Genomic DNA, 24,899 nt, shown 5'->3' on the forward strand with positions numbered 1-24,899 from the left:
TGCAGAAACTACGTATGTTGCTAAGACGTAATAGTTCGCAAGAGCACAACAACACACTAGAACAAGCTCTTGAAAAGATTAGTCCGAGCAAACATCGGGACAAGATTATCCACGTAGCGTGGCGTATCGAATGCGATAAAACGTCGTGCAGGTGTCAATCGCAGGCAATACCGAGTGAGCAAGAACGTTAGCTGGGTGAGTGTTGGTCTTTCAAAGGATGATATTATATGTTATGGCTTCTGTAAGTGAAACGTCCATAGCTATAGGGGACAAATGAAACAGACAGCTTTTCATTTTGTACATTCGAATTTTTAAGTGCCTTTTCTTATATGTGGCGTTTTTTTCCTAGTTTTTTTTTCTAAAAGAGCCATGTCCTGAGAAAAACTCAATTTATTGCTATTGACAATATGATCGGGCCTGCTCCAATTTAAAATACCTCAAATCTATGCTGCAGCTAAAATCTATATAGCCCAGTGTCGTCAGGAGTAAAATTTGGATTTTGCTGCTATAGATTGGAACATTTGATTAGGGCTTGAATTAGCTCGTAAATGAACTCTGAACCGCAAGGAATTAACGATATAGCAATAGTTTGCGGCAACACTAACACCATCCTTGTGCTTCCGTCGGTGCCGTCCTTCGTCGCATGGGCGTAATGGCGATGACTAGACTTGTAGAGCGAGTGGTCCTTCAAGGCGAAACGCGCACCATTCTGGACTGTCGGCAGCGCTTTCTTGTTCTTGGCATCTATTGAAGGCTTTCAAAAAAGTTTGCAGTGGCTTAGCTCGGCTATGCCAAGATATACGTAGCGTTAGCAAAGGTTCAGCTGATTATTCTTAGCTTTCCAGAGTGTCTAGGATTAGCTTGATTGTCATGCTTACTGTTGCTCCAATGACACACACACGGTATACGTATTATGTGGACGTTCCTCCCTTTCCTCCAGTGTCTCCGCAGCACGTTTAGCCTTCTTCTGTTCATTCTTCGTACGCTGAACCGCTAATTGCCAGGCAACTACTTCGGGATCCGATGAGATAAGCTTCTCATCTCTTCTGCGCCGTCGAGTAGCATTTGCGCTCTCCTTCTCCATGGCGTTACCCACCTGCAAACGCCAGTCAGAGGCGCTATCACGCGGCCCCAGCGCAGTGTCAGACGGCGACTGCACAGCGAAGGCGAATAGCCGCGCGCGCCGGCGCCAGTACGTCTACGACGTCACTCCTCTCGAATGCGGCGCAGACCAGCAGCGGCGAGACGCGAGCGGCGGAGAGCGCGTGAGGAACCAGCTCCGGTGACCGAGATGCCAGCTCCGGTGACCCAGCTGTGTGACATCACTGATCCTCGCGCATGCGCAGCACGGCTCATGACACTCCACGTGAAATCGGCTCCGGCTAGGCAAGTTGGTTGGTTGGTTGGTTGGACCTTGCAGCTAACGCTACAAAAAATGCTCCAGCTCTTCTTTTTCTTCTTAGGTCGTTTTATGCCACGCCGTTTCTGATCACTTCTTCTTCTTCAGGGAATAGATCGGGGCCCAATATCTTCATTTCAGCTGTCTTCTATTTCAAATATACTGTGTTGGAGCGAAAGAAGGACATGATACTGTAGCGCAAAACTAGAAAATCAGCAAGAAGTAGGAAAGTTGGCCTCTTACTGTTTCTATACGAGTTTTGCCCTACAGCATGATGTCCTTCAGTAAGTGCCAACTCGCCCGGGAAAAACTAACTGTGGAACGAAAGCACGATAGCAAAACAACGAGGACACAAATGGAGCAGATTGGAAGCGGCCATGTTGATTGTTTTGGTCACGACTGTTCACGTAGCGCTTGTTTAATGGATCTGGCTCAGTTTGATTGAAACAGGTGCAGGATTTGGCTTGCTTTTGATTCAAAACTGCTTTTTTGAGTGCACGTTACAATCGAGAATTGTCCCATGCTGATTGTGAAAAGTGAAAGGCACTTAGGAGCCCTTTATGCTCCTGTGAAATTTAGCCCAGTTTCGGTTTCTGGATTTGGCTCTTTCAAAAAAAAAAAACGCCACATATATAAGAGCAATGCATCGGTTTCAGTCAGCCACGCTACGACCTCCTGAACGCTTGGGTTTCGCTGGCCTTTTGACGTTACAAATAACATGAAATATTACGGTCACTGTCTCCTGTATAGCATTCCTACCTTGTGAAACATCTACGACACTTGTGCAATGACCAGTTCATTGCCGCCTTTAACATTACCGAGAACCAAAAGTGTTTTAGGGGAGAAAGACTCACGCTAATTTCGTGATTGCGAGTTTCTAGCGATCGGCCACTCCAGCCACTATGGTGGAGTTAATGCAATAGCCGTGCTGTACTGACGTTATGTGCGAGTTAAAATGTTCTAGTGGTAACGAGTAACCTGGACTTATTCACGATGGTGTTTGTCTGTGAAGTAGGCCTGGCCAATAAATGAACAAATGAATTTTCTCTGGCGATGGAAGAAATGATAAGTAAAGATCGCTTCCAAGTAGATTGCACGCACGAGATGTTATGGAAAAATAACTACAAAGTGTCTAAACGTTCTTTTTTGCGTCTGTGACGTCTGCATGTGTTCAAAGGAAAGTTTGCGATAAGTGATCTCACGTTTTTATGCCGACCATAGTCTACAAACTTTTTGTAGACAGTCTATCTATAAATTCAATTATGTACAACATATCAAAATAAAGTCTTCTTAACAACTTTTCCTTTTATAAACTAGAAAACAGGCAGTATGATGCTAAAGACAAAACAGGGGATGAGAAAGTAATTCAATCCAACGAGCGTAAACGCAATTTAAACGCTGCCTATATTGTGTTTTGTTTTAGCTCTACTTCTAGACGATAAACTGTCAATGATGGGATTTAAAAAGCTGGCTTTTGAGACGCGTAGGGACGTAAAAGAGAAATCAAATAAGGTGCATCTCACAAGTACGCCTGCGAAATACAGCTCCCCTTTACTTGACAAACAAGGAACCACATCGAATGGATTCGCGCAGTAAAGAAATGCAAGGAGGACACTGCCAAAAACAAGTAATCAGCAAGTGAAAGTGTAAATAAATATTTATAGTTGGATACAACCTAAGAAGTCCTGAGAGACCACGCCCACGCGACCGCAGCGCGGCCGCCGATCGCCTCCGCGACTAAAGAAATAGTCCCGCTCATGCATTCGGCAATGTTCTCCGAAGGCGGGGTCACCGGTCGTCCGACTCATGACGTCAGTGCGAAGTGCGTGCCCATTTGGTGCAGGCTTGTGTGCATCCGCATTTGAGGAGGAAATGCCGCGAACTTCTAAAGTTGTATTCGACTATAGTATCGTTTTTGAATTCGCTCTGAAAGAAATATAGAGAAAAACATACTTGCTGAACAGAAGCAGTTGTATTGGATACCTCGTTTGATGCTCTGTCAAGTTAAGTGTCAAAACCGACTCTCTGACAGAAAGGCTCTCTTTTTAATTCGCGCAGAACGTCTCTATAATTAACTCCACCCCGCGGTTCCTGTTAGAGCACTGCACGGGCCCGGGCCCACCCGAAAGCTCGGGCCCGGCCCAGCCCGCAGGCCGTGCCTCGCCGTCCGAAGCGTTTCCCGACGGGCCCAGGCTGGGCTCGGGCTTGAAAGTATGGGCCTGGGCCGGGCCCAGGCTTGAGGCTGCAGGCCGGGCCGGACTCGGGCCCACTCATTAAAAGGCCTAAGTCGGGCCTTCGAGCACACGCGAATGTTAGGCACTGCATGGTCTAAGGCATTTTGTGCCAAGCTGAAGTGACACGTACAAAGAGCTGGCTCTTTATAGTAAAGGTTAGCAAAGAAAATAGAAAAACAGTTGAAGTTCTATTTTTTTTTTCTTTTCCACAAAAACGAACATGGCTTCCGCGTGAGGAAAACTGAATTATACAAAAAGCAGGCTACAAGCAATTTCCCCGTTTCCATTTATGCCATTACGCTCGATACTATTACATGATTATAGCGCTAATGCTAAGGGCATATATCTAGACTGGTGCGTTTATTTTATGCTGTATGCTCATGAATTCACCTGTTATATATATATTCGTATGCTAGATGACGTGATAGGACAAAATCCTACGATCTAGGTAAATACATGTGCGCCAGCTTAAAAATAACAGCACTAACAATGGGCCAGATCACGGTTGTTCCCATGGGAGGAATTACGATTTCGGGCTTTTATTTGAGGATGACACATACGGTGCAATCTGTAAGTAAACAAAGATATTTGATGCTCGCGTCCTTCGTTGCGCCTATAGAGGTGTAGACCGAATTATATGTGGCTATCCTTCTGGTCGAATTGCTGATGTTAAGGAGTGTCTAAGCTTGAAATCACCTTCAAAGCGTCATATTAATTTTTGCTTGGGCAGCGAGGGAATTACAGGGACATAACTTGTCAAAGACATCGTAAGTTCGTAACTGTCTTGCTCGAGGCGCGCACCTGAAGCATCTCAAGGCGCAAGCGCGTGTAATTCGCGCCATACGGAAAATGAAGGCCCTGCCGCCTTGCAGCGACCACCGCGAGATTTTGCTAACTCCTCACGCGTGAGCAGAAATACGAGGCGTGCGAAGGAAGAGACGGCCTCAATAATCAACAACTAATATCCTCTAGCGGGGCCGGGCCGGGCCTGGTCATGAACACGCGCGCCCTAGATAAGATTAGTAATGAATGCCCGGGCCCGGGCCGGGCTCGGGCTGGGTTCGGTCATGTTAGACTTACTGTATATGCTACCTCTAGGTAGCAGAGTTGCGCATCTGTCTTCCAAACGCCGCTAGCAACCATGCATTGCGGAGAAGCTGAGGCTTGGCCAAATTCTTGTATTTCTGTACGCCGCCGCTGCAGCGAATTGGATCGACATCAGACATCGACAGTTAAGTTAATCACCGGCCTTCGACACGGCAAGCATGTCGATCGGCGACGTGGTAGGAATGTCGCCTGCAAAAAAGGAGAGTGGCTTCGCCGCATAGCTGTGGTTGCTTGCCAGGCCTATGCGCAAACTCTGCTACCTAAAGGTAGCATATACAGTAACTCTTAAGTCATGTACGCCCGGGCCCAGGCTGGGCTAGGGCTTCATAAAGCAGGCCCGGGCCGGGCACGGGCCGAAAATTAAGGCCCGTGCAGTGCTCTAGTTCCTATATTCCTTGGGGATGGAGACGTTCGAAAAATTGCACCATCTCCCGCTAAAGGGGACCATGAGGCGATGCGAAGCCGGAGCACTTGCACGATTGCGTTCCGTTGGCGTTCGTTGGGCATGCTACCGACCTCGCGTCGTGGAACGCGAAGAGGAACACTACGCGCGTCGTGTCTTCCCTCTAGCCTGGCCGTTAATTCTCACAGGGCGAGCGGGGAACGCGGTCAACAGGCGTGCGAGAGGGGGCCAGCGTGGGGGAGGAGAGAGAGGGGGAGGGGACGCGCATGCGCTGGCGCTCATCGCGGCGCTGCGCAGGAGAGAATTTCGGCATGTCGAGCCCGCATTTCGGAGGAGTAAACCGAAGCAAGCGCTGGACTGAACTCGCGCAGCGCTCTACCACTTGAAGGAGAGGAGATCAGAGGAGGAGAGTAGCGCATGCGCCGCGAGAGCAGAAGCGAGAACGCAGGAGAAGCGTAAGCAGGTGCTGGTAGAGAAGTGGAGAAGAGTAACGCGCAGCTGTTGGAGAGAGGGAAGGAGGAGAGTTGCGCATGCGTAGTGTGAGGGCGGACTACCAGGCCAACGCCGCGGGACATACCCCCGAGCAAGAGTTGCTTCGCATCTAAAAAATGTTGCAGTGGCTTAGCTCGGCTATGCCAGGATAACGTAGTGTTATCAAATGTTCAGCTGATTATTCTTAGCTTTCCTGATTGTCTAGGATTAGCTTGAATGTCATACTTACTGCTGCTCCAGTGACACACACACACGGTATTCGTATTATGTGGCACATGTATGTTTATTTTGCCAGGCAACTACTTTGGGATCCGATGAGTTAAGCTTCTCCGCTCTTCCGCGCCGTTGAGCAGCATTTGAGCTCTCCTTCTCCATGGCTATACCACACTGGCAAACGCCAGTCAGAGGCGCTATCAAGCGGCTCCAGCGCAGTGTCAGACGGCGACTGCACAGCGAAGGCGAATAGCTGTGAGCGCGCCGGCGCCAATACGTCTGCCACGGCTACGACGTCACTCCTCTGGAAAGCGCAGACCGGCGGCGGCGAGTCGCGCGCGGCAGCGGCGGAGTGCGCGGGAGGTGCCGGCTCCGGTGCGTGACATCACTGATCCTGCGCATGCGCAGCACGGCTCTTGAGGAGGCACCCAAAACTGGCTCGGATAGGCCAGTGTAGCTAACGCTACAAAACAAAGAGATGCATTCACCCACATAAGGCACGTGATGCCTGCTGCGCATCTCACGAATTGTAGTGCTTACACCGACCCTGCGGGTGCCGAGAAATCACATAAGCACTTAATGGTCTTGATCAAAACTAAGCTCAGTCATCACGTTGCGGAAAATCAGCGCTTACAAAATATGCTTGGAGCTTAAAAAACGCAGGAGGAAAGTGAGGACAGCGTCGTGTGTTAGTCTGCTCCTCCGTATCGTGCAATTAACCTCTCTCTCTCTCTCTCTCAAGATGAGGCACCAATTAGCCACACTTTTCACCTCGTTAAATTGAGTTTGCTGTGACCGGAGACAGTTCGACTTGCTGTAAATCATTTGAACGCTGTTTAAGCTTCTCTTTCTGTGTGCGAGAGAGAGAGAAAGGAAAGACAGGGAGGTTGATCAGAGGAAGCCTCCGGTTTGCTACCCTGTGAGTGGGAACGGAAAAGTGAATGTAAAAGATTGAACGAGAAGAAGAGTTTGTGAAGACAGCACGCGACAAAAAAACAACAAAAAAGCGTGCGGCGTTCGCAAAAACTCGGCGGGTTGCGCCACTGAAAGCGCGCATGTGCCAAGCAGCTCCTTGCACAGCCATCGATGCCTAGTGATAGCCAATCCATAACCAATTAATAGCTAATCGATAATCGATCAATAACCAATAACTTCTAGAAAATGATTGTATGTGCTTAGCATGGCCCAAATACATGGTTAAAGCCTAGTGATAGCCAATCGGTAACCGATCAATAGGTAATCGATAATCGATCAATAACCAATAGATTCTAGGAAATGCTTGGATGACCTTAGCCTGAACCAAAAAATGCATGACGGATACGTTGTGATAACCAATCGATAGCTAATAAATAAATGATCAATAACTTGAATTTAGAAAATACTTGCTCGTGCTTACCCTAGCCGTACATGCAATGTGCCATGAAAGAAAGGGAAGAAAGGGCAAAAAAAATTGAAAGACAGTGAAGGAAATAGACAGAGAGAAAAAGAGATAGATAGAAACAGACACAAAAAAAGATAGAAAAAAGAGAAAGCAAGAGAGAGAGAACAAAACATTTATTTCTGACAAGTTGAGTCGCTAGTGGTTGGAACTCCTAGTCCGGAAAACCATTGGCTCTTGCCGCAGTCCGGGCTCGGTAGACCAGGCCTTGTTGCTGCGCTGGGTCAGAGCTGGACAGGGTCGCCTCCCACTCGACTATTGTAAGATTATGTTTGGCTGATATATTGCATTGTTTTGGCACTTTCAAACCATATAAAATAAGGTGGGCATCTTGGAACAGAATTTAGATTGCGGATCTATCTTGCACAAGACATAAGAATTTCGAAAGGATAATGATTATAATCGTCGCCACGCGACCTGCGCTGCCTTATCTAATTTAGAATGAGGTGGGGGTAGAGTGCATCTACTCAGCCTAACGTGTTGCAGGATATCAGTATAAGAAAGCAGGGGCTGGGCGTCCTGATCAGCGAGAAGTTGCGCTGTGGAGGAAGCAGCGGAGGCCCGGTGTAAGAGTCCGCGGGTGGAGGCGTGAGCAAGCTCATTGCCTCGAACTCCTGCGCGCCCTAGTACCCATAGCAGTTGTATCCACTGACCCTCTTGACGAGTGGCCGCAGCCTGTTTGCATAATTGAATGCGCTAGGCGGCCGACTCTTGACCTCTTGAGATGTTACGATACGCCGCCTGGGAATCTGTGAGGAATCTGTCTAATCCAAAAGGTGGCTTTTGGATTACGCATGGCTAAGACCTTACCGGCCTATTCCGAAGCTGTAATGTCTATTCCGGTAGCAGAGATGCAGTCCACGACCTGTCCCCTGCTTACCACGGCTGCCGTGGCGCTCGTTGTGCAGGGGTCGTCCGGTGGCACCTACAAAGAAGGCGTCTTGATAACCCGAATATTTGTTGTATACCTTAGCAAGCATAGCATAGTCTTGTATAGCATAGCAAGGGGTGGGAAGGGTAAGTGACGGTGAGGAGGAGGGAAAGGAGGAGGTGAGAGAGTATAGCATAGCATAGTATTGTGTAGTATATTATAGAAAGTTGTGGGAAGGAGAAGAGAGGACGAGGAGGAGGGAAAGGAGGAGGGCAACGCCACCAGCTCCGCTGCTTCCTTACTCTTCGCACCACTAGTTCGTGGTTGCCCCAATTTTTTTCACTCATCGGTGATCTTTGGTGGCCAGAGATATAACAAGTATAGCGCTCCATAGGAACGCATGCTAACGTTACGAGATCGAAAATTCCATTTTTTTTTTAGATGCTTGGGAAACGTAGATCGATGAAAAGATTTCACGTGGGCCTTTCTAGCGGCAGCCCCCTGGTATTTAGAAACAGACATCGACATAAAGACAAGGGCGAAAACACTCCGTCATTTCTGATCCGGGAGAATATCAATCTGTTTCACGCCCTCAGCTGAGTGTCCTTTCCTTTGACCCAATCAGCGATCGCCAATCAATTCCACATCTCCGAAACCATAATACTTTAGAAGCAACTGTGAACTTTCGAGTGATTTGATGGCGCTAAAAGGAATTAGTGTGAAGAGGGCTGGCGTGGGCGGTGGAAGCGTGGGGGGGAGGTCACCTCACTCTCCCCAGGCTACGTGCCTGCACCTGGTTATACTTAGGAGCACGGCACGTTCTACATATATGAGTTAAACAAAACTCAACTTGTGAAACAAACCGGAAGACTTTCGGTCAGAAATACTCCTGGACCCCGCTTCCGCAAAACTGCGGAAGGACTTGGGAACACTGATCACCTTCGGTCTGGGTCCCAGGACATGTCAAGGAGAGAAACTCGTGCATGTTACCATGTTCTGCATCCTCGTCCGTTCACACATTTGAAGCCGTTACGAGTGCGTGTTCTTAATGTCGTGTGCAGCTTGCCGAAGCTTCTTGTTTCCATTTTATTGTCTAACGTGAGTGCATTGTCTTTCTTCATGTGGCCAACGAACAAAATCGAGTTGAACGAAAATGTCTAGAAACGCAGATATGACCGCTCTCGGGTGCTTCTCCTCCCTTTTGGATTGGCGATGGATAACAACCGCGCTGGTCTTCCTGGTGACTTACCTGCTGGGTCGCTTCTACAACCATGTGTCCAAGTACCCGAAGGGACCCTTCCCGCTTCCACTCGTGGGTAACCTGCTGGGTGAGTGTCTTCACTCAGCAATGTAGTAACTTGAGTTGTTCTATTGTGTATTGGTGTCACCGACATCACAAAAGCAGATAAAAGCGAAACTATTATGCAAGCACGTTGCATCCTACTTCAAGCTTTAAACAAACGACGAAGGCAAGCCTTCTTGAAATGCAAGATGCCGGTATGAGGTCGAGGCAAACCTTTTCTTTTTCTAAGAGTACGTTTACTAAAACGCGACCACATTTCAAATGCCCAATGCCCCAATCTGTCTTTCAATTAGAACTTCCCGGAAGTAACATGAGCAATTTCTGCGCGAAACTATGTACTTCTGTCACAACCTTATAGCAGTTTTAGTCTTGTTCCAAAGAGTGGCCTTGTCCGCTCCTCTTCTGGTGTTATTGCTGAATCGGTGTGTGTAACTTCTTCCCGCTGATTAGAAGTTTTGAGGAGCGACGCACCCTTGTCGGAGCGTTGGTCCAGTGTTCCTAAACATTCCATTAAAGATTGCGTTCCGACCATTGTTTTCTTTACAACTTATGAGTGGGCATTGCAAAGCGTTCTTGGAGCCTTTTACAGCAGAGCTGTTATGCTCGAGGTTTGCCGTGTATCGTAGATAGAAAATTATCGTCATCATGAACCGGCACGCGTTCTCTTCGTCCTCTTCTGTTTCGCTCCCAGAACACGTGCGCCGATTTGTCCGGCGTGGGATGCAATAACTCTGATGGGGGAGAGATCGAGAAAGAAAGATAGAAAGAGTGAGATACAAAGAAGGAGAGGAATTCTTGGCGAAAAAAATTTTCTTCGCGAGGCGAGATTCCAACTCGCATACCCACAATGCGAAGGCGAGCGTCGTAACCACTCGGCTACCCAGGCCCGCTAACAAAGCATAGCATAGACTTGTATAGTACAGTATAGCAAGGGGACGGGAAAGGAAACTGAGGGGGGGGGGAGTGATTTGATGGGGAGGAGGAGGGAAAGGAGGAGGGCAGAACGAGTACAGAGAAAGAAAGAGAAATAGAGGAATAGATAGAAAGGGAAGAAAGAGAGAAAAAGAAGGCTAGAGAAGGACTACAGAGAGAGAGAGAGAGAGAAAGAAAGACATAGAAAGAAAAAGAACGAGAAAATAGAGAGAGAAAAAAGGGAACGAAGAGAGAAAAAGGTAGAAAGCGATGTGATGGTAAGGAGGATGAAAAGGAGGAGGGAAGAGAGTAAAGCGTAGCACATAAAGAATGAGAAAAAGAGAAAGAAATGCAGAAAGAAAAAGAAAGCCAGTTAGTGCATCAATGAAAGAGAGAGAAAAAAAGACAGAAAGAAAGAGGAAGCAAGCATCGCGTCGTCTGGTGACCAGATACCGCACGATCTGGCCAAGCCACGCATGCGCAGTAGCTAAGCCACGCCCACCGACGGACACATCGCGCGTAACCTCCGCTCTATAGCGCCTATAGCCTAGCTGCGTACTCCCGAGGTGGAAGCCGCGCATGTCGAAGCTAGACGTGTGTGTCGACGGGGAGTACGAGCGGCGACGGGTCCGTGCTTCGCTGTGCCAACCTTTGCGCGACTTAGTGCAAACTGCCCACAATATTCTTTTTTTGCTTTAAGCAAAATATATAACTTACGAAAAACCGATGTGTCGCTGAACTTTATGAGAACCGAAAGCATAACTTTGACCTTTATAACCATGTAATTATTCAGAACATGGCTTAGTGCTCGCGCCATACTTTTACCCCCTAACAATCCTGCCCACTACTGTCTGCAGCTCTGCGCAACGTGACCGACTTGCACGCCAAGTCAACCGAATTGTCAAAGAAATATGGCGACGTCTTCACTTTGTGGATGGCCCACAGGCCTATGGTGATGCTGAACAGCTACGCTGTAATTCGGGAAGCACTGGTGGAGAGACGGCACGATTTCGCCGGCCGCTTTCCAACTAGAACAGGTGAGCATGCAAACAAGGTAAAAGGAGTGGCACGTGGTGAGGTCGTGCATCACTTTATCCTTTGCAGCAGACTCCCGTAAATATGGCATTAGTTAACTTCAATTTTTCTTTATTTTGAACGTTTGGAAAGTGCCGGCGATGTATCGTTTAGTTGGACTACTGCAGGATCTCGCCTGTGCTTTATCGTTCAATGAGCGGTTAATAAAAGATCGAAAACACAAGAAAACACAAGCTAGCCTGCTACATCCCTAGGTCTGGGGCTCTTTCGTTTTATTTTACTTTAGTGTATTTTCAGTATCATTCATAACGTTCGTTTTCTTTAGGCTACAAGTTGAAGGATCGTTTAAACGTGCCAGCGTTATTTGCCATGTGCTGGCTTAGTTGTGGTTCGAAAGCAAGAAGTAAAAAGACAATGACGGAGTGAATCAAGGAACAGAAAAAAATTGAATTCGGTAACTTTGCTACTGTTTGTTACCTCAATGTTTAGGATAGCCGATCGAATCTTGTGCTTCCAGAGCAGTCGAGTTACTGAGAACGGGAAACAAGGCCTTCTTGGGCCAGATCTTCCAAACCCAAAAGCGTTGCCTAAAAAAACAATGAATGCGATAGCAACAAATTGGAATGTGGTACGAAGTAAGGCAAGCAGCAAACTGTTTTGGACCCGATCTTGCATAACTCTACAGAACACTGGTGCAAAGGAGTACGTGCGCTCTAGGGTGCGAAGCGGTTTTCGTGCTGTCTGTCGTCTCGACACGAAGTAAGCAGTGAGAGCACAGCACGTGCAAGGGTATACGAGCCGCCTGTTGATGTCTGTTGAAGTAACGCTCATGACCGCACCCTTATGATCAAAGTTTGCAGTTGCTGCTCAAGCAACGTGCCCCACCCCTCTCCCCCACTGGCGCCTCTTCATGCTCCTTCGCACGACGAAAGACGGGCGAGGGGTTTACTTTATGCTTGAGGAGCCATCGACGGCAGGCCTCTCAAGCGGGACGACGTTATCGCATGCGCTCTTCGTGTGACGGAGATGGCCGAATCGTTTCATCTCTGCTTGGGCTGCGTTCGCCCCCAGCGCTCGCGCACTTTTCCTCGCGCGTAGAACATGCGATGTGCAGGGTGATGTTATCTATTTGGTTTTTATGCGGATCATGACGGCGACGGCAACACCGACGGAGAAAATCCAGCCTAGAATGTAAATGTAATTGCTATTGCAATAAAAACAAAACATAATCTAAGGGCGTGAAGTTTCGAACGCACATTATTGTAATTTTCATCCCTTGAACGAGGAGTGCGAGTGTGCTGTTAAGTAGATGACTTTTCACATCAGTTTCATTGCCCATTATGCCGATTCCAGGGGCCATACAAAACCGAGGCAACCACGATATACTATTCGAGGATTACAACCCCCGTTTTAAGGCTCTTCGGAAGGTGGCATTGTCAGCGGTGAGGCAAGTATAACTGCTTCTCTTCGATTTAGTCTAGGTCTCGAGTGCTTTCGGTTTACCTATGAATACATTGTTTAAAAGTTTTAAAAGTTTCTACTTCGCTTTGTAAATTGTCACTGATCCCGTTAATGGGGATGGCAATCGCCGGGCAGATTCCAAGGACGGACGTATCGGCCCCCCGAAACGCACCACGAAAGCGCGGACAATTTAGAGTTCGTCCTTTTAGTGGGTCAGCGAACGCCGGTTGTGGTCCAAAGACCGAGTCAGAGGCGAGAGTCGATAACACAAACGAAATATATTCTCAGTTAAGGCAGTACAAACATCACAAACACATGCACACTCGGCTGGTACCAGTTACTTCACAATATAACTCAGATTGTGTTAACACAACGGGAACTAAACGAACAGATCACGCGCTCTAAATGCAATCTCATGCATTACAACTATTCAAGAACAGTTAAAGCCCTGAATATTCAACAGCGTATCCAGTCCACAATTCTTGGACGGTACTTGAATGCTTCTCTTCTAGGAAACACTCACGCCAACTCCAGCGCTGTCTGTCGTTGCGTTCCTCCCGTCGTCGTAACTTGTCACGACTCACACGGCGTCGTCCTCCGATTCTTCTAGATCGACGATCGACTGCCGCATAACATCATAAACACGTCTTCTTTGGCTGACGGAGCCACACTCAGCATAACTTCACCATCTGCGGACCGACTGCCTCATTCACTGCTCGCTGGTCGTCATTGTACGCTTTTATCTCCTCTTCCCCGGTTTCTAGAAGCGTTGGGAGCGTTCTCCGGCGTGCAGCACAGCCAAGGCTAGTGAAGGATCGAGATTTCTCTCGCCGGTTCTACTCGCGGCGGCGTCGCTCGGCGTCGCGTCACGCTTTCCCTCTAGATGATTCCAGGCTTTACCGGGCGTTTGATCTGGTTGTCTGCGTCTGGCTCGAGTGGATGAGGGGGAGCGCCGCGCCGGTGTCCTTTCATACTTGTTTTTTCGTTGTTCGCGCTTCTTGGGCGAGCGGCTGGCACCGTGCTATCTCGCTGCCATTTGAAAGTGGCCGCGCGAGCGCTTTATTGACGCGCTCGTTTGTGACATAAATGCACAAAGCACCGAAAGCATAAAGGCATTGTTGGTAGGAAGATGCCACAATGATTGTCCTTCGGCATTAGTCACGAACGCGAAAGAATGTAAGTGGGAGTATGTAGGCTATGAGTATGCGAACATTTCCAAATTTTGAATATCGAATCGAATAGGTCGCTATGCGATTTGATGTTCGAATCGTACAGCACCATTCCAAAATACGAATATTTTCGATAATTTTCGAATGCAAAAAATGCGAATATATGAACACAAAAATATATGTACCGTAGCAAAGTACCAAGAGTCTTACTTCCGTAGGGACAGTGTATACATAAACCCTGCAAGTTTATTTGGAGCAGCGGGCGACAATCAGAGCAATACAACGATCATTCGCATTCTCTTTATAGTTCTGTGCACAAGAAAAGTCTGCCTGATGTCCCATTTCAAAATGTCATACTAGTATGTGAACACGATCTTATAATATATGTAAATTAAGGCTGTTCAGTATAAGAAACCACATCAGAAAAGATTCCATATTCGATTCCACTCGCTTCTCGCACGGTTTTATTTTTGTTCGAGTCGTGTCAAGAATCTCTGTTTGCACATCATCAACTTATAGTGCCGAATACGATATATAGGCCTTTCATCGTATGTAGCTTCTTGCGCTTCAGTTCTTTCTCATAAAACACCAATTTCTTTTCTTCGTGAAGTCTTTTCCGACAATTGTAGAAACGTGCTGACAAGGTGAATATTACTGAATCGCAGAAAGTACGCTGCCAGCGAGTCCTTGGAAAAGCTCTGCACCGATATCGTTGACGCCTTTGCGGATTCCTTGAAAGAGGGACCACAGGTCATGGACTTGAGGAAACCTATCTTCTCTATCCTCTGCAAGGTTATAGGGGTATCCATATACGGCACGAGGTATGTAATATATTTTTGTCGTTAAAACTGTATTTGCTTGCAAATTCAATTGAAAGCAAGGAAACATAAATTGCTCTGCAGTTCTGACAGAGCTTGGTGACCACCATCGCGAGGAGTAACCCTTCAGATGACTTTGTGCAGTCCTAGCCGCGCATTACGAACGTACTTGACATATGCAGTGTTCGGTGTAGCGAAGCTTCAGCAATGTGACTCTGTGGTTAATTGTCACAGTTTTGCCAGCCCGGGACTATTTTCACACGACATGATAGTCGAATTGCAGAGTGAACTTAAATAAATAGATTTGGTCGGCTTCAAACAACGTGTCGCCAAATGCGAATAATTTTCTTTCCTTGTACAGACAACTTCGGTGCAATGGTCAGAAAATCCAGAAGAAAAGTGCACTTAGAACGTTGTCAACAAACAAATGCACAATGAATCTGCAACTGGTCTCTGTAGAATGTAGGGATGCAAATGTTATAGTGCCATAACCAGAACGTTGCTTAACTGACTTGGTGTGATCCCCGCTCTGTAACTAGGCCCCTTCACGAATTAAATTGCTTCTCGCCAAGCCCCACTGTAAACTCTGGCATTGCTCTGGAACATCTAAAAACCGTTAATAGAACTTGCTTTCACAGATGTTCTTGAAGTGACGAACAATGGCGAATATAGTGCCGGAGATAGAAGCTAAGAAAAACCACTGCGAAGCCAATGTGCAAAGAGGCGAGCTATACTCTGCCTGCAAAAGAGGGGCTCCCACATTGAATCAAGTGACGTTCCTTCTTGCTTTCTCCTGCATATTGGAGCCGACGATTCTCGCGGCGTTAACGAAAATAACTCTAACGTCATGCTTCCTCGTGCAGGCTGCATGAGGAAAAAGATGATATCGAACGCCTGGAAAACATCAACCGCCGGTTCTACGAAATCTCACCCAATGGCCTGCCAAGCGACATCGCTCCCTTCCTGGCCGTTCTGTATCTGAAGAAAGAAAAAAGGATGGCAGCTGTGTTTCGCGATCTCTCGGAGATCCTTCACAGGCTGTTCTCGAAAGCCGAGGCGTCCTACGTTTCAGGTATGCGCTTTTCTCTAGTAGTATACTCATGTGGTAACGTCTAGGAACACACCGTCTGCAAGGTCCAGCTGGCCTCTTGCTCATAGTATTTGCTGAAATAGTCTGAAGGGGGTTTCACATTCCGCTATGGCGCTTTTATTGCAGCGAACGCCACGAAAAAACAGCGTTGGTATTACAAGACGTATCCAACCAGGCTGTCCCGACGTAAACGTATATTTCTATTTCATGAAGTAAGGCACTTCTCATGCAGAGCTGGAAAACTTTATCATCAATGTAAATGGCAACGACGGAACGTTTACGAAAATATCACTTTACGTTTCCTCGTGACGTCACTCAACCAAGATAAATAAAAATTCGGCAGATCCCACGTACCATGGGAATCGATGTTATGCGAAGCATGGGCGGGAAAGTGACCGTGGCGTAATTTTTCACAGTGAGCACGAAACATGACGGAAAGGCGCTAGAGAAATGTGCAAACGGTATACGCACAGATATGTTGAAGAGTCGCACATGTGTTATATAACCAGTTGTTTACAGTTCCGCAACGATGCCAACAGCAACATGGGTGTTATCAACACCAGACGCGGTGAGGTGATACGTAGTGCACAGGACTTGTTATCGAATCCGTTCGTGATCACGGCTACGAGGGCTCTAAGTGTAATGAAGTGCAAAGTATAGTACAGCTGGTGGAAATCGTGGATGCCTCCCACGAAGAAATGATCTATGATGCCTCCTGTCCTGGACCAGGCAACGAGGTCTTGTGATGCCCTGTTCACATCCAAGCTGTCTTTCATGCTCTGTAAGAATCAGGCGTAGTTCGGTTTTGATAAATTAATGTTGAAGTCGCCGGTAATGATGACGGGCATGCTCACCCCAGGCAGACTTATTGTAGGAAGCATTGACCCCGGCTTATGCGCGTTCTGTCTTCAGCCCCGTCACTTTCTTTGCATCCGCCGCGGTGGTGTAGCGGTTACGGTGCTCTGCTGCTGAGCCGAAGGTCGCGGGTTCGATCCCGGCCGCGGCGGTTGCATTTCGATGATGACGAAATTATAAAGGCCTGTGCACTGTGCGGTGTCAGTGCACGTTAAACAACACTGGTGAAAACTGGTTAAACACTGGCTAAAGAACACTGGAACAATGGTGAAAATTTCCGGAGCCCTCCACTACGGCGTCTCTCAATGATACCGTAGTTTTGCGATGTAAAACCCCAACAAATCTTCTTGTTATCACTTTCCTTGAGTGTCAATGTGTATGTTCGCGGTTACTGCGTTGATTTAGACTCTATCCCCTGTGGCACATACCCGCATAACATGAACTCTGGTATGCGCCGGGGATGTGCCACACGTGACTGGGAGAAAGGGTTTCATCACCTACGCGACAGGTATTTTGCGTTATTCATGTCATAACCAGTGAATCATGTTCTTCATGCGCTGATCCGCTGCTATGCGGATTTTTTTACTTTACAACCTATTGAGATGACCAGGAGAGCGCCCAGACGTAGGCGGCTAGATAGATAGATAGATAGATAGATAGATAGATAGATAGATAGATAGATAGATAGATAGATAGATAGATAGATAGATAGATAGATAGATAGATAGATAGATAGATAGATAGATAGATAGATAGATAGATAGATAGATAGATAGATAGATAGATAGATAGATAGATAGATAGATAGATAGATAGATAGATAGATAGATAGATAGATAGATAGATAGATAGATAGATAGATAGATAGATAGATAGATAGATAGATAGATAGATGGAAACGGCCAAACTGCCTGAGGTTCGCTAAGAAATGCTTCGTGTTTAATAAAACATGTACAGCTATACCGTACTTGCTTTTCTCATCGGCTTTTACCTCTTTTTTGCTCACTAGTGATACGATCCCATACTCGCATGTAGGCTTGTCCTAAATTATGTTAGCTGCGAAAACTGCCGCTGCACGATATATTGGGTTACGCAGTGGCATCAAAAACAGCGTCGTGTTGCCCTTCAACAGGTAAGACGGAGAACTTCACGCACGCCATGCTGGCCGCCCGAGAAGAAGCCCTCAAGGAGGATAAAAGTGATGCGCAGTACCTGACCAAAGCCAACATGATTCTCGTTACAGTGGACCTCTTCGGTGGTAGGTAAAGCGACAGCTGGTCCTTACTCCACGTATTCTCTACGATAGTGTTTACGAGTCTCGTTACACCGTCCTCAGTCACTACTTTCGCGCTACATCTTTCAAGTCTATCACCGCCCCTATCGGCGAAATGCTATAAGACGTTAAGCCCAGCTGTATAGGCCTCCTGCACTGCTGTTTTGAGGCTGAGGTGTCTCGATGCTCCACCTGCAGCGGGGGAGGAAGAGCATCGAGGCACACTATTTTAAGTGCGGCGCACTTTAGGGGCCCTGGCTGTAAGTATGCTGTCGTATGCAGTCGTCGCTAGGCGTAACGCAGGCAAAACCACGTATAAAAATAGAAAAAAAAAGAGGAAGCAAGCGAGAAATAAAAATAGAGAAAGAAAGGTAAAATAGGAAGAAAAATAGAAAGAGTAAGAAAGAGAAAGACATAGATAAAGAGAGATGAAGAAATAAATAAAAATACAGATAAAAAAACTGAAAAACAAAATAAAAAAGAAAGTGAGGAGGAAATAATGAGAAAGCCGAAGAGAAACAAAGAAGGCAGCCAGCTCCGCACTTCCTTCAGGCTCGGCACCCCTAGTGCGAAGATACCTTAATTATTTTTTTAGGCGAGGTGGCTGCGCCACTCACGCACGTGGCGGAAAAGCTAGAATGGTAGCGCGGTCGCTCGCGAGTGCGCCGTGACGATAGAGTAGCATGGCGCGTTCCCGAAAGGACATGAAAACATCGCTGAAGTCGGGCACGTTTCCGTACTGCTGCTTAGTAAATGGCTATCACAACAGCCGCAGGAACACCTCTGGAAAAGAACGTGAGGTAGCGCCTAACAACAGTAAACGCGCTCCATTCTGCTGATTCCCATAGAAATCGCACAAAAATGAAAGAAAACTTTCCACCAGAGCTGTGCGGTGCGTAAACAACACCTCAAACTTCGTCCATTAATGTCCTCACTTTCATGTGTCTTTTATTGTTTATTTTATATGTGTACACAAACATAGCAGGAGGAAATGAAATGAGGAGAGATCAGGCTGACAACTGCCACCGAGAGGGGCACCAATGCCTGCCTGCGTATTTTGCGCTGACGCGTGGTTTCGGCTTTTGAACCCGAACGGCGAACAGTGGCAGCCATTGCAGAATCAGACACGCGCTTGCAGCGTCCACTTCGTTGGAAACGAAGATTGTTCAATAGCTCAGCACCCAGAGAGCAAGAAAATATAAGAAGCCCACCTCCATTTATACGACATAGTCCACGATTTTCATCTGCACTATAGGCGCTCGGCGACGATGTGGGAAGTCCTCGTCACGTTCACCAATTTCTTCTTTCAGACCACACAACTGACCACAACTTCGCGCAAAGCGACAAGCAACTCTCGCTGAAGCACCTGTCAACATTTTCAACCCTACAAGAACCGCAGAACACAGGATGGTTGCTTGTCGCTGTCATGTTCACGCGAGAGCTGGTGACGCGCTCTTCTATAGCAGACGACAATTACCAAGGGACTGATGGGAGCTTCGCAGGGCCCGAAATGGTGTGTGTGTGCGGTTCGATCGTCTCCCAGGGTGGTTTCAAAGGGACAGAACAGCACTAATTGTTTATCGTTCCCGGCGCACACAGCTGCGTTTATAACAGCGGAGCTCTTACAGCTTGGCGTTGCGCCGGGTAGTACGAATAGAAATGAATCGGCACGCGCTCGCTTCCTCATCTTCTTCATCTTTTGTTTCGCTCCCAAAACAATTGCGTCCGATTTGTCCGGCTTTCTCCAGGAATGCTGGAATGCTAACGTTGTTGTTTAGGAGGATCTAATTCATCCTTCCTAAAGTATGCTTCTGAGAGCTCAACCACCTGCAATACTGCTGCTGAGGAATGGCAAGTGTCATTTTGTCTTTCGTGTAACTTTTGAGTTGTTCAAGATTGCAAGCATTAGCCTCGTGAGAGATTGCAGTTCGACAGTCTTGGCAGGCCAAACTATTTTTGACGCACCGAACAGCACACCCAGCAAGGTAGGTGAATGACTCATGCTCTAAACCTTCCAGATCGAGCATGTCGTCAGGGGTGTGTACAGAACCTACCCCATCATGCTTGCGCTTATTACTGCACACTCCTGCAAGCATGAAACCGTCAGCATTAGCATAACTACTATCCTTGCTTGGTCTTAAAATGAAGGACAGAGTGGCGGTCTTCAATGAACTACGAAATTCTAACGCCCATATCGCCCACCATTTTAGGTTTTCCTTTCCACGAGGAACAGAAAAAAGCTTGTCACCCTTGGCAATGCTGTTCGATTAGCATCTGGCTGCAGCCGATCGCGTCTTGCAAACTGTAAAAAGTTATAAGAAGCCTGCGCTCACGTACAGCGCGCACGTGCGGCGGTGTTTCGACGCCCAATAATGGCGTCGTTTTCCGGCGACAGCGCGAGAGGCCGAGGGGTCATCGGGGATAACTGGTCACGTGTCGGGCCTGGTCCAATAGGGGAGCACAAAAGGGTGAAGAAGCGAGGAGAGACGCAGAAGGCGGGGAGGACATTCTTCCTTTCCTTTTTGTGCAGTGGTTCACGCTACCTTTGAAAAATAGAGATACCTTACGCGACCATACCAGCTCTCTAGGTGTATACAGAATATACGTTTCATTAGTATGGTATATACCAGAATGTACATGCATGCGCGCATGACATATGATAGTGACGACGTGTAATGACATGAATGAAAAAGCTACGTACATGCGTGCATGACAGCCATGACTTAGTGCCGACATGTCATGACATGAATGCCATGGTGTGCCTCAACTTAAACGATTGCATTTATTAGTCGACTGCGGCTTGATGTAGATTTTACAAACTTCTTTTGGCTTTCGCGTCAAATCGACTGACAGTGCTGCTTGTGACGATACCACGTTCCTTCCTGAAAGCTCTCAATCTACTCATCACGTCACTGTGCGGAAGCCGAACGGCCGCTGCTAAGTTAACACCAGCGTCATCAGTGCAAAACAATACAACACAGCGTCGTATTCTCAAATACCTTCCCCATTGTTGTAGCTCCAGCTGTAAGCATCTCACGTTTGCTTGTTAGAATTGCGAGATAACATGTTTTAAAATCACTTGTAAGTGATTTATCATTTGTTTCTACTTTATTTAACCAGCGCTCTGATATGTGTACCCGACTGTGAATAAACTGGCTTCAATATGTGAACCTATGTTATTTCCTAGCTGGATCCGACACATCGACAGGCACAATTCAGTGGCTTCTGCTACGCATGGCAAAAGAACCAAGCGTTCAAACTAGGATCCAAAAAGAAATAGAAGACAACATCGGTAAGAAAAGTCTCCAACCACTTCTTTCTCTTTTTTTTGTCCCAATAACTCCACCTTAGTTCTTAGTTACACCATAGTTCCGGCCAGCAGGCCTCAGTTCCTGGAAGTCGCACCTGGCGACGTCTATCAACGCCTAGGCCACAGCCAAAACCTCCTATCAAAAAGCTTCTTGTGCTGTCGTGTGCCCTCAATCGCGCTTTCGTCGTGCTATTGGCATTTCGTCACTACTGCTCGATTACACAGGGACCACGGAGGCAATGGCAGTTTCCACACTACTTGCAGATGTTACATTAAGAGTGTCCTTGATGTACCCCTGTGACATCACAATAGCCTTGTATTTCCATAACAAGCCCATTGATTGATTGATTGATTGATTGATTGATTGATTGATTGATTGATTGATTGATTGATTGATTGATTGATTGATTGATTGATTGATTGATTGATTGATTGATTGATTGATTGATTGATTGATTGAAATTGTGACAGTTCGTAATGACATGATGGCATTCACTTGCGTAACGACGTTTTTCAATGTGTAATAGGCTATATACGTGACAAGTTTCTCGCTGTTTGTGTAAGTTTCGTTTGCGTAACCGATGGAGCGAAGATGCACCGGCATACTTGTTTGTAAATCCTAATGCTATTTTCTTCCTCTTAAACGACACACCGAGCTACCCAAGCTGCTCCTTTATGTACCACGGTGCCACCATCGAAGCTGGCTGCCTCTGCTCACAGTGTTCTCGTAGTAATTTTGCCCGTTTGAGTTCATCATTGATTTAACCAGCCGAGAGGGGGTTACGTTGCGGAGGCTTCGTGTCGGGGTCGCGCTTACTCCATCTGTGACCACCCTTTGGGCGCAACATTAGCGCGGCCGATATGGTACATCGTGCCTATTTCGTGACGCCCCAATCCGCGATGTGACTGTCACACACTTGTCGTGGACTTGCACAGGCCTACAACTAAGCCGTCTTCGCCACCTTCCGTGCGATGGGCCTCAGGCCTGGACCGACCACCCAACCTCTACCTGCTGGTTCCGTGGACCTTACATCGATCATTATTAGACTTTACACACGAAGCAAATTTGTATGGGCAATTTTGACACCACCAATTACTGTGCCTCGAAATAAAAAAAAAGAGTGCACCATTTCTCTCTTCATCCGCAATCCCTTTCATTTCTTTTCTATGCTAAGGGAGCATGCCACCTGTGTACGGAGACCGTGAGAAGCTTCCTTTCACCGTGGCTTGCCTGCTAGAGACGCTGAGGATGCACCCCTGCGGCGCCTCTTGGAATACCTCATAACACAACGACTGGACACTCGAGTCGGTGAGTGCTAGCTTAATTAGACAGCTAGTAAAGATCAACTAAAAAAAGACATTCTTTGTCAACGTTTAACTTTCACGCGGGCCATAACTATTTATTTCAAGACCAAGCTATACTGCTCAAAAAGCTTCTGGAGCCAGATTCGCAAACACAGCGTCGTATTATCATAAGTGCCATTTGACATTGGGGGGCTGGCATCGTTAATATTATGTCTGCTGTTATGATTGGCTCCCACCTGCACAAAATATCTATTTCAGCGCAAGAACTCTTTTTTTTTTTAAGAATGCTTGTTGCAGCTTACATTTGCCAACGCTAGTAGAGTTCTTCTAGCTGTACCTATTTACACAAGCCACTGTTGTGCACGAAGTGCTTGGTGCTGCCAGTTTTGGCGGCAGAAGAAACACTCTAGGACACGCCACATGCCGTATACTTCACCATTCAGCCCGGCACCACATTACAGGTGGTACAGAACTACATAGTTGCTATTGGGCTAGGTATAACTCATATTGGTAACGTAATGAGAGCACATTTCGTCAAACACGACATACACGCAACTAGCCCACACACTGAACCATTCAAAACGGTCACAGGCGTTGTCTCACAGCAACCATTCAAGCACTTACGGGCACTTGTGAGCGTCTTGAATGATTGCGTCTGTCGGTGGGTGCGTGTGAGCGGGTGTGACGAAATGCGCTTTAATTACCTTAAAGACATGTATAACAAGGCTTAGGCAGCTGTAGTGATATGTGTGCATCTCGAGTCACGTCACAAATGGACAGTACATAGCCTAACAGGAATAGTCGCGCACTTAAAACAAATATGCCCGATCTCGCAGGCAAGTGGAACATACCCAAGGACACGGGCATGTTGTACAACATCCACGCGGTGCACCATGACCCGAAGAACTGGGAAAATCCCGAGGAGTTCCGTCCCGAGCGGTTCCTCGATCCCGTGACTGGGAAAGTGCGTACGGACATCGGTCCTCTGATCACCTTCGGCCAGGGAGCCCGCAGCTGCCCAGGAGAGAAGCTGGCTCAGATGGACATGTTCTACATTCTCGTACGACTCATGCAGAGGCTCACAGTCAGCGTTCCTAGCGGGGCCTCAGATGCACGCTTTAACGGGAATGGTTCGAGCTTGTTTTTGCACCCTGCTCGGCAAAATATTGTATTCACTAGAAGAAGCTAAATACCTTCCTGGCTACCCGTTACTAGAACCGCAGCCGCTCAATGAAAAAAAAAAATTAATGCGGCTTTGCACTAGGGGTGCCAAGCCTGAAGGAAGTGCGGAGCTGGGCAGCCTTCTTCGTCTCTCTTCAATTTTCTCTTTCTTTCATCCTCTATTTCTTTCTTGTTCTCTTTTCCAGTTTTTCTGTGTTTTTTCTTTCTTTTTATTTCTATTTTTCTTCCTATTTTGTTCTCTTTTTTTTCATTTCTTTCTCTCTCTTTCTATTTCTCGCTTGCTTCCTCTTTTTCATTTGCGCAGAAATGTACGCGGAAGTTGTGAAACTATACACAGTAACATATAAGGAGAAAACGTGCACTGGTCGAGACGATTGATTCCCTTCGTGCAAGCAGCAAACAAACAATATCTCGCTCGTACACTGAGTCGTGCATGTTAACAGGAGATACAGCAGTGACAACAGCGGTACGACCAACAACGACAATTTTATGCCTGATGGAACTTTCACAGCAGCTTCTCCTGCAGGAGGCACTGGCTAAACGCCCATTACCGCGCCCCGCCAGTCCAGGGAAGAAGATTGAGCGGCGGAGACTACGCATGTTAGCATCTTGCCTTTCTTTCTTTCTTTCTTTCTTTCTTTCTTTCTTTCTTTCTTTCTTTCTTTCTTTCTTTCTTTCTTTCTTTCTTTCTTTCTTTCTTTCTTTCTTTCTTTCTTTCTTTCTTTCTTTCTTTCTTTCTTTCTTTCTTTCTTTCTTTCTTTCTTTCTTTCTCTCTTTCTTTCTTTCTTTCTTTCTTTTGATTTACATATGAAGCTCGTTTGAGCTCGTACAAAGCTTGTGTCGCATGAGCCTTACATGTGGTTTTGCCTGCGTTAATATCATCATCAAGGCGCTCGAAGAACAACAGGAAGAAGACTTCTCCTTGGCACGAGCGCGCGCTCAGATGGCTATGCTTTGCCTGCGTTACGCCAAGCTACGACGACAGCATACGACAGCCTGCCCCCCTAAAATGCTCCGCACTTAAAGCTC

The 24,899-nt window shown here is 47.0% G+C and overlaps 1 protein-coding gene across 1 annotated transcript; it reads left to right on the forward strand.

Annotated features, from left to right (window-relative positions):
* Positions 1–134: 134 nt before the first annotated feature.
* LOC119386341 (steroid 17-alpha-hydroxylase/17,20 lyase-like) lies at positions 135–23,763 on the forward strand. The gene is made up of 10 exons (XM_049413918.1): positions 135–195; positions 9,319–9,485; positions 11,230–11,409; positions 12,761–12,858; positions 14,707–14,858; positions 15,719–15,927; positions 17,933–18,058; positions 21,261–21,365; positions 22,559–22,692; positions 23,525–23,763. Exons 2-9 carry the CDS (start codon positions 9,329–9,331, stop codon positions 22,666–22,668), a joined length of 1,137 nt encoding a protein of 378 aa, XP_049269875.1. The 5' UTR covers positions 135–195; positions 9,319–9,328; the 3' UTR covers positions 22,669–22,692; positions 23,525–23,763.
* The last annotated feature ends 1,136 nt before the right edge of the window (positions 23,764–24,899 follow it).

The sequence above is a fragment of the Rhipicephalus sanguineus genome, chromosome 3, assembly GCF_013339695.2.
Source record: "Rhipicephalus sanguineus isolate Rsan-2018 chromosome 3, BIME_Rsan_1.4, whole genome shotgun sequence".
Lineage (NCBI taxonomy): Eukaryota > Metazoa > Arthropoda > Arachnida > Ixodida > Ixodidae > Rhipicephalus > Rhipicephalus sanguineus.

What these genes read in the sequence shown, in the direction of transcription:
- LOC119386341 (XM_049413918.1), top strand. Translation starts at nt 9,329, where the DNA reads ATGACCGCTCTCGGGTGCTTCTCCTCCCTTTTGGATTGGCGATGGATA. An exon ending in GTATCCATATACGGCACGAG is followed by an intron (nt 14,859 to 15,718) that starts GTATGTAATATA and finishes TTCCTCGTGCAG; the next exon opens with GCTGCATGAGGAAAAAGATG. An exon ending in AGAAATAGAAGACAACATCG is followed by an intron (nt 21,366 to 22,558) that starts GTAAGAAAAGTC and finishes TTCTATGCTAAG; the next exon opens with GGAGCATGCCACCTGTGTAC.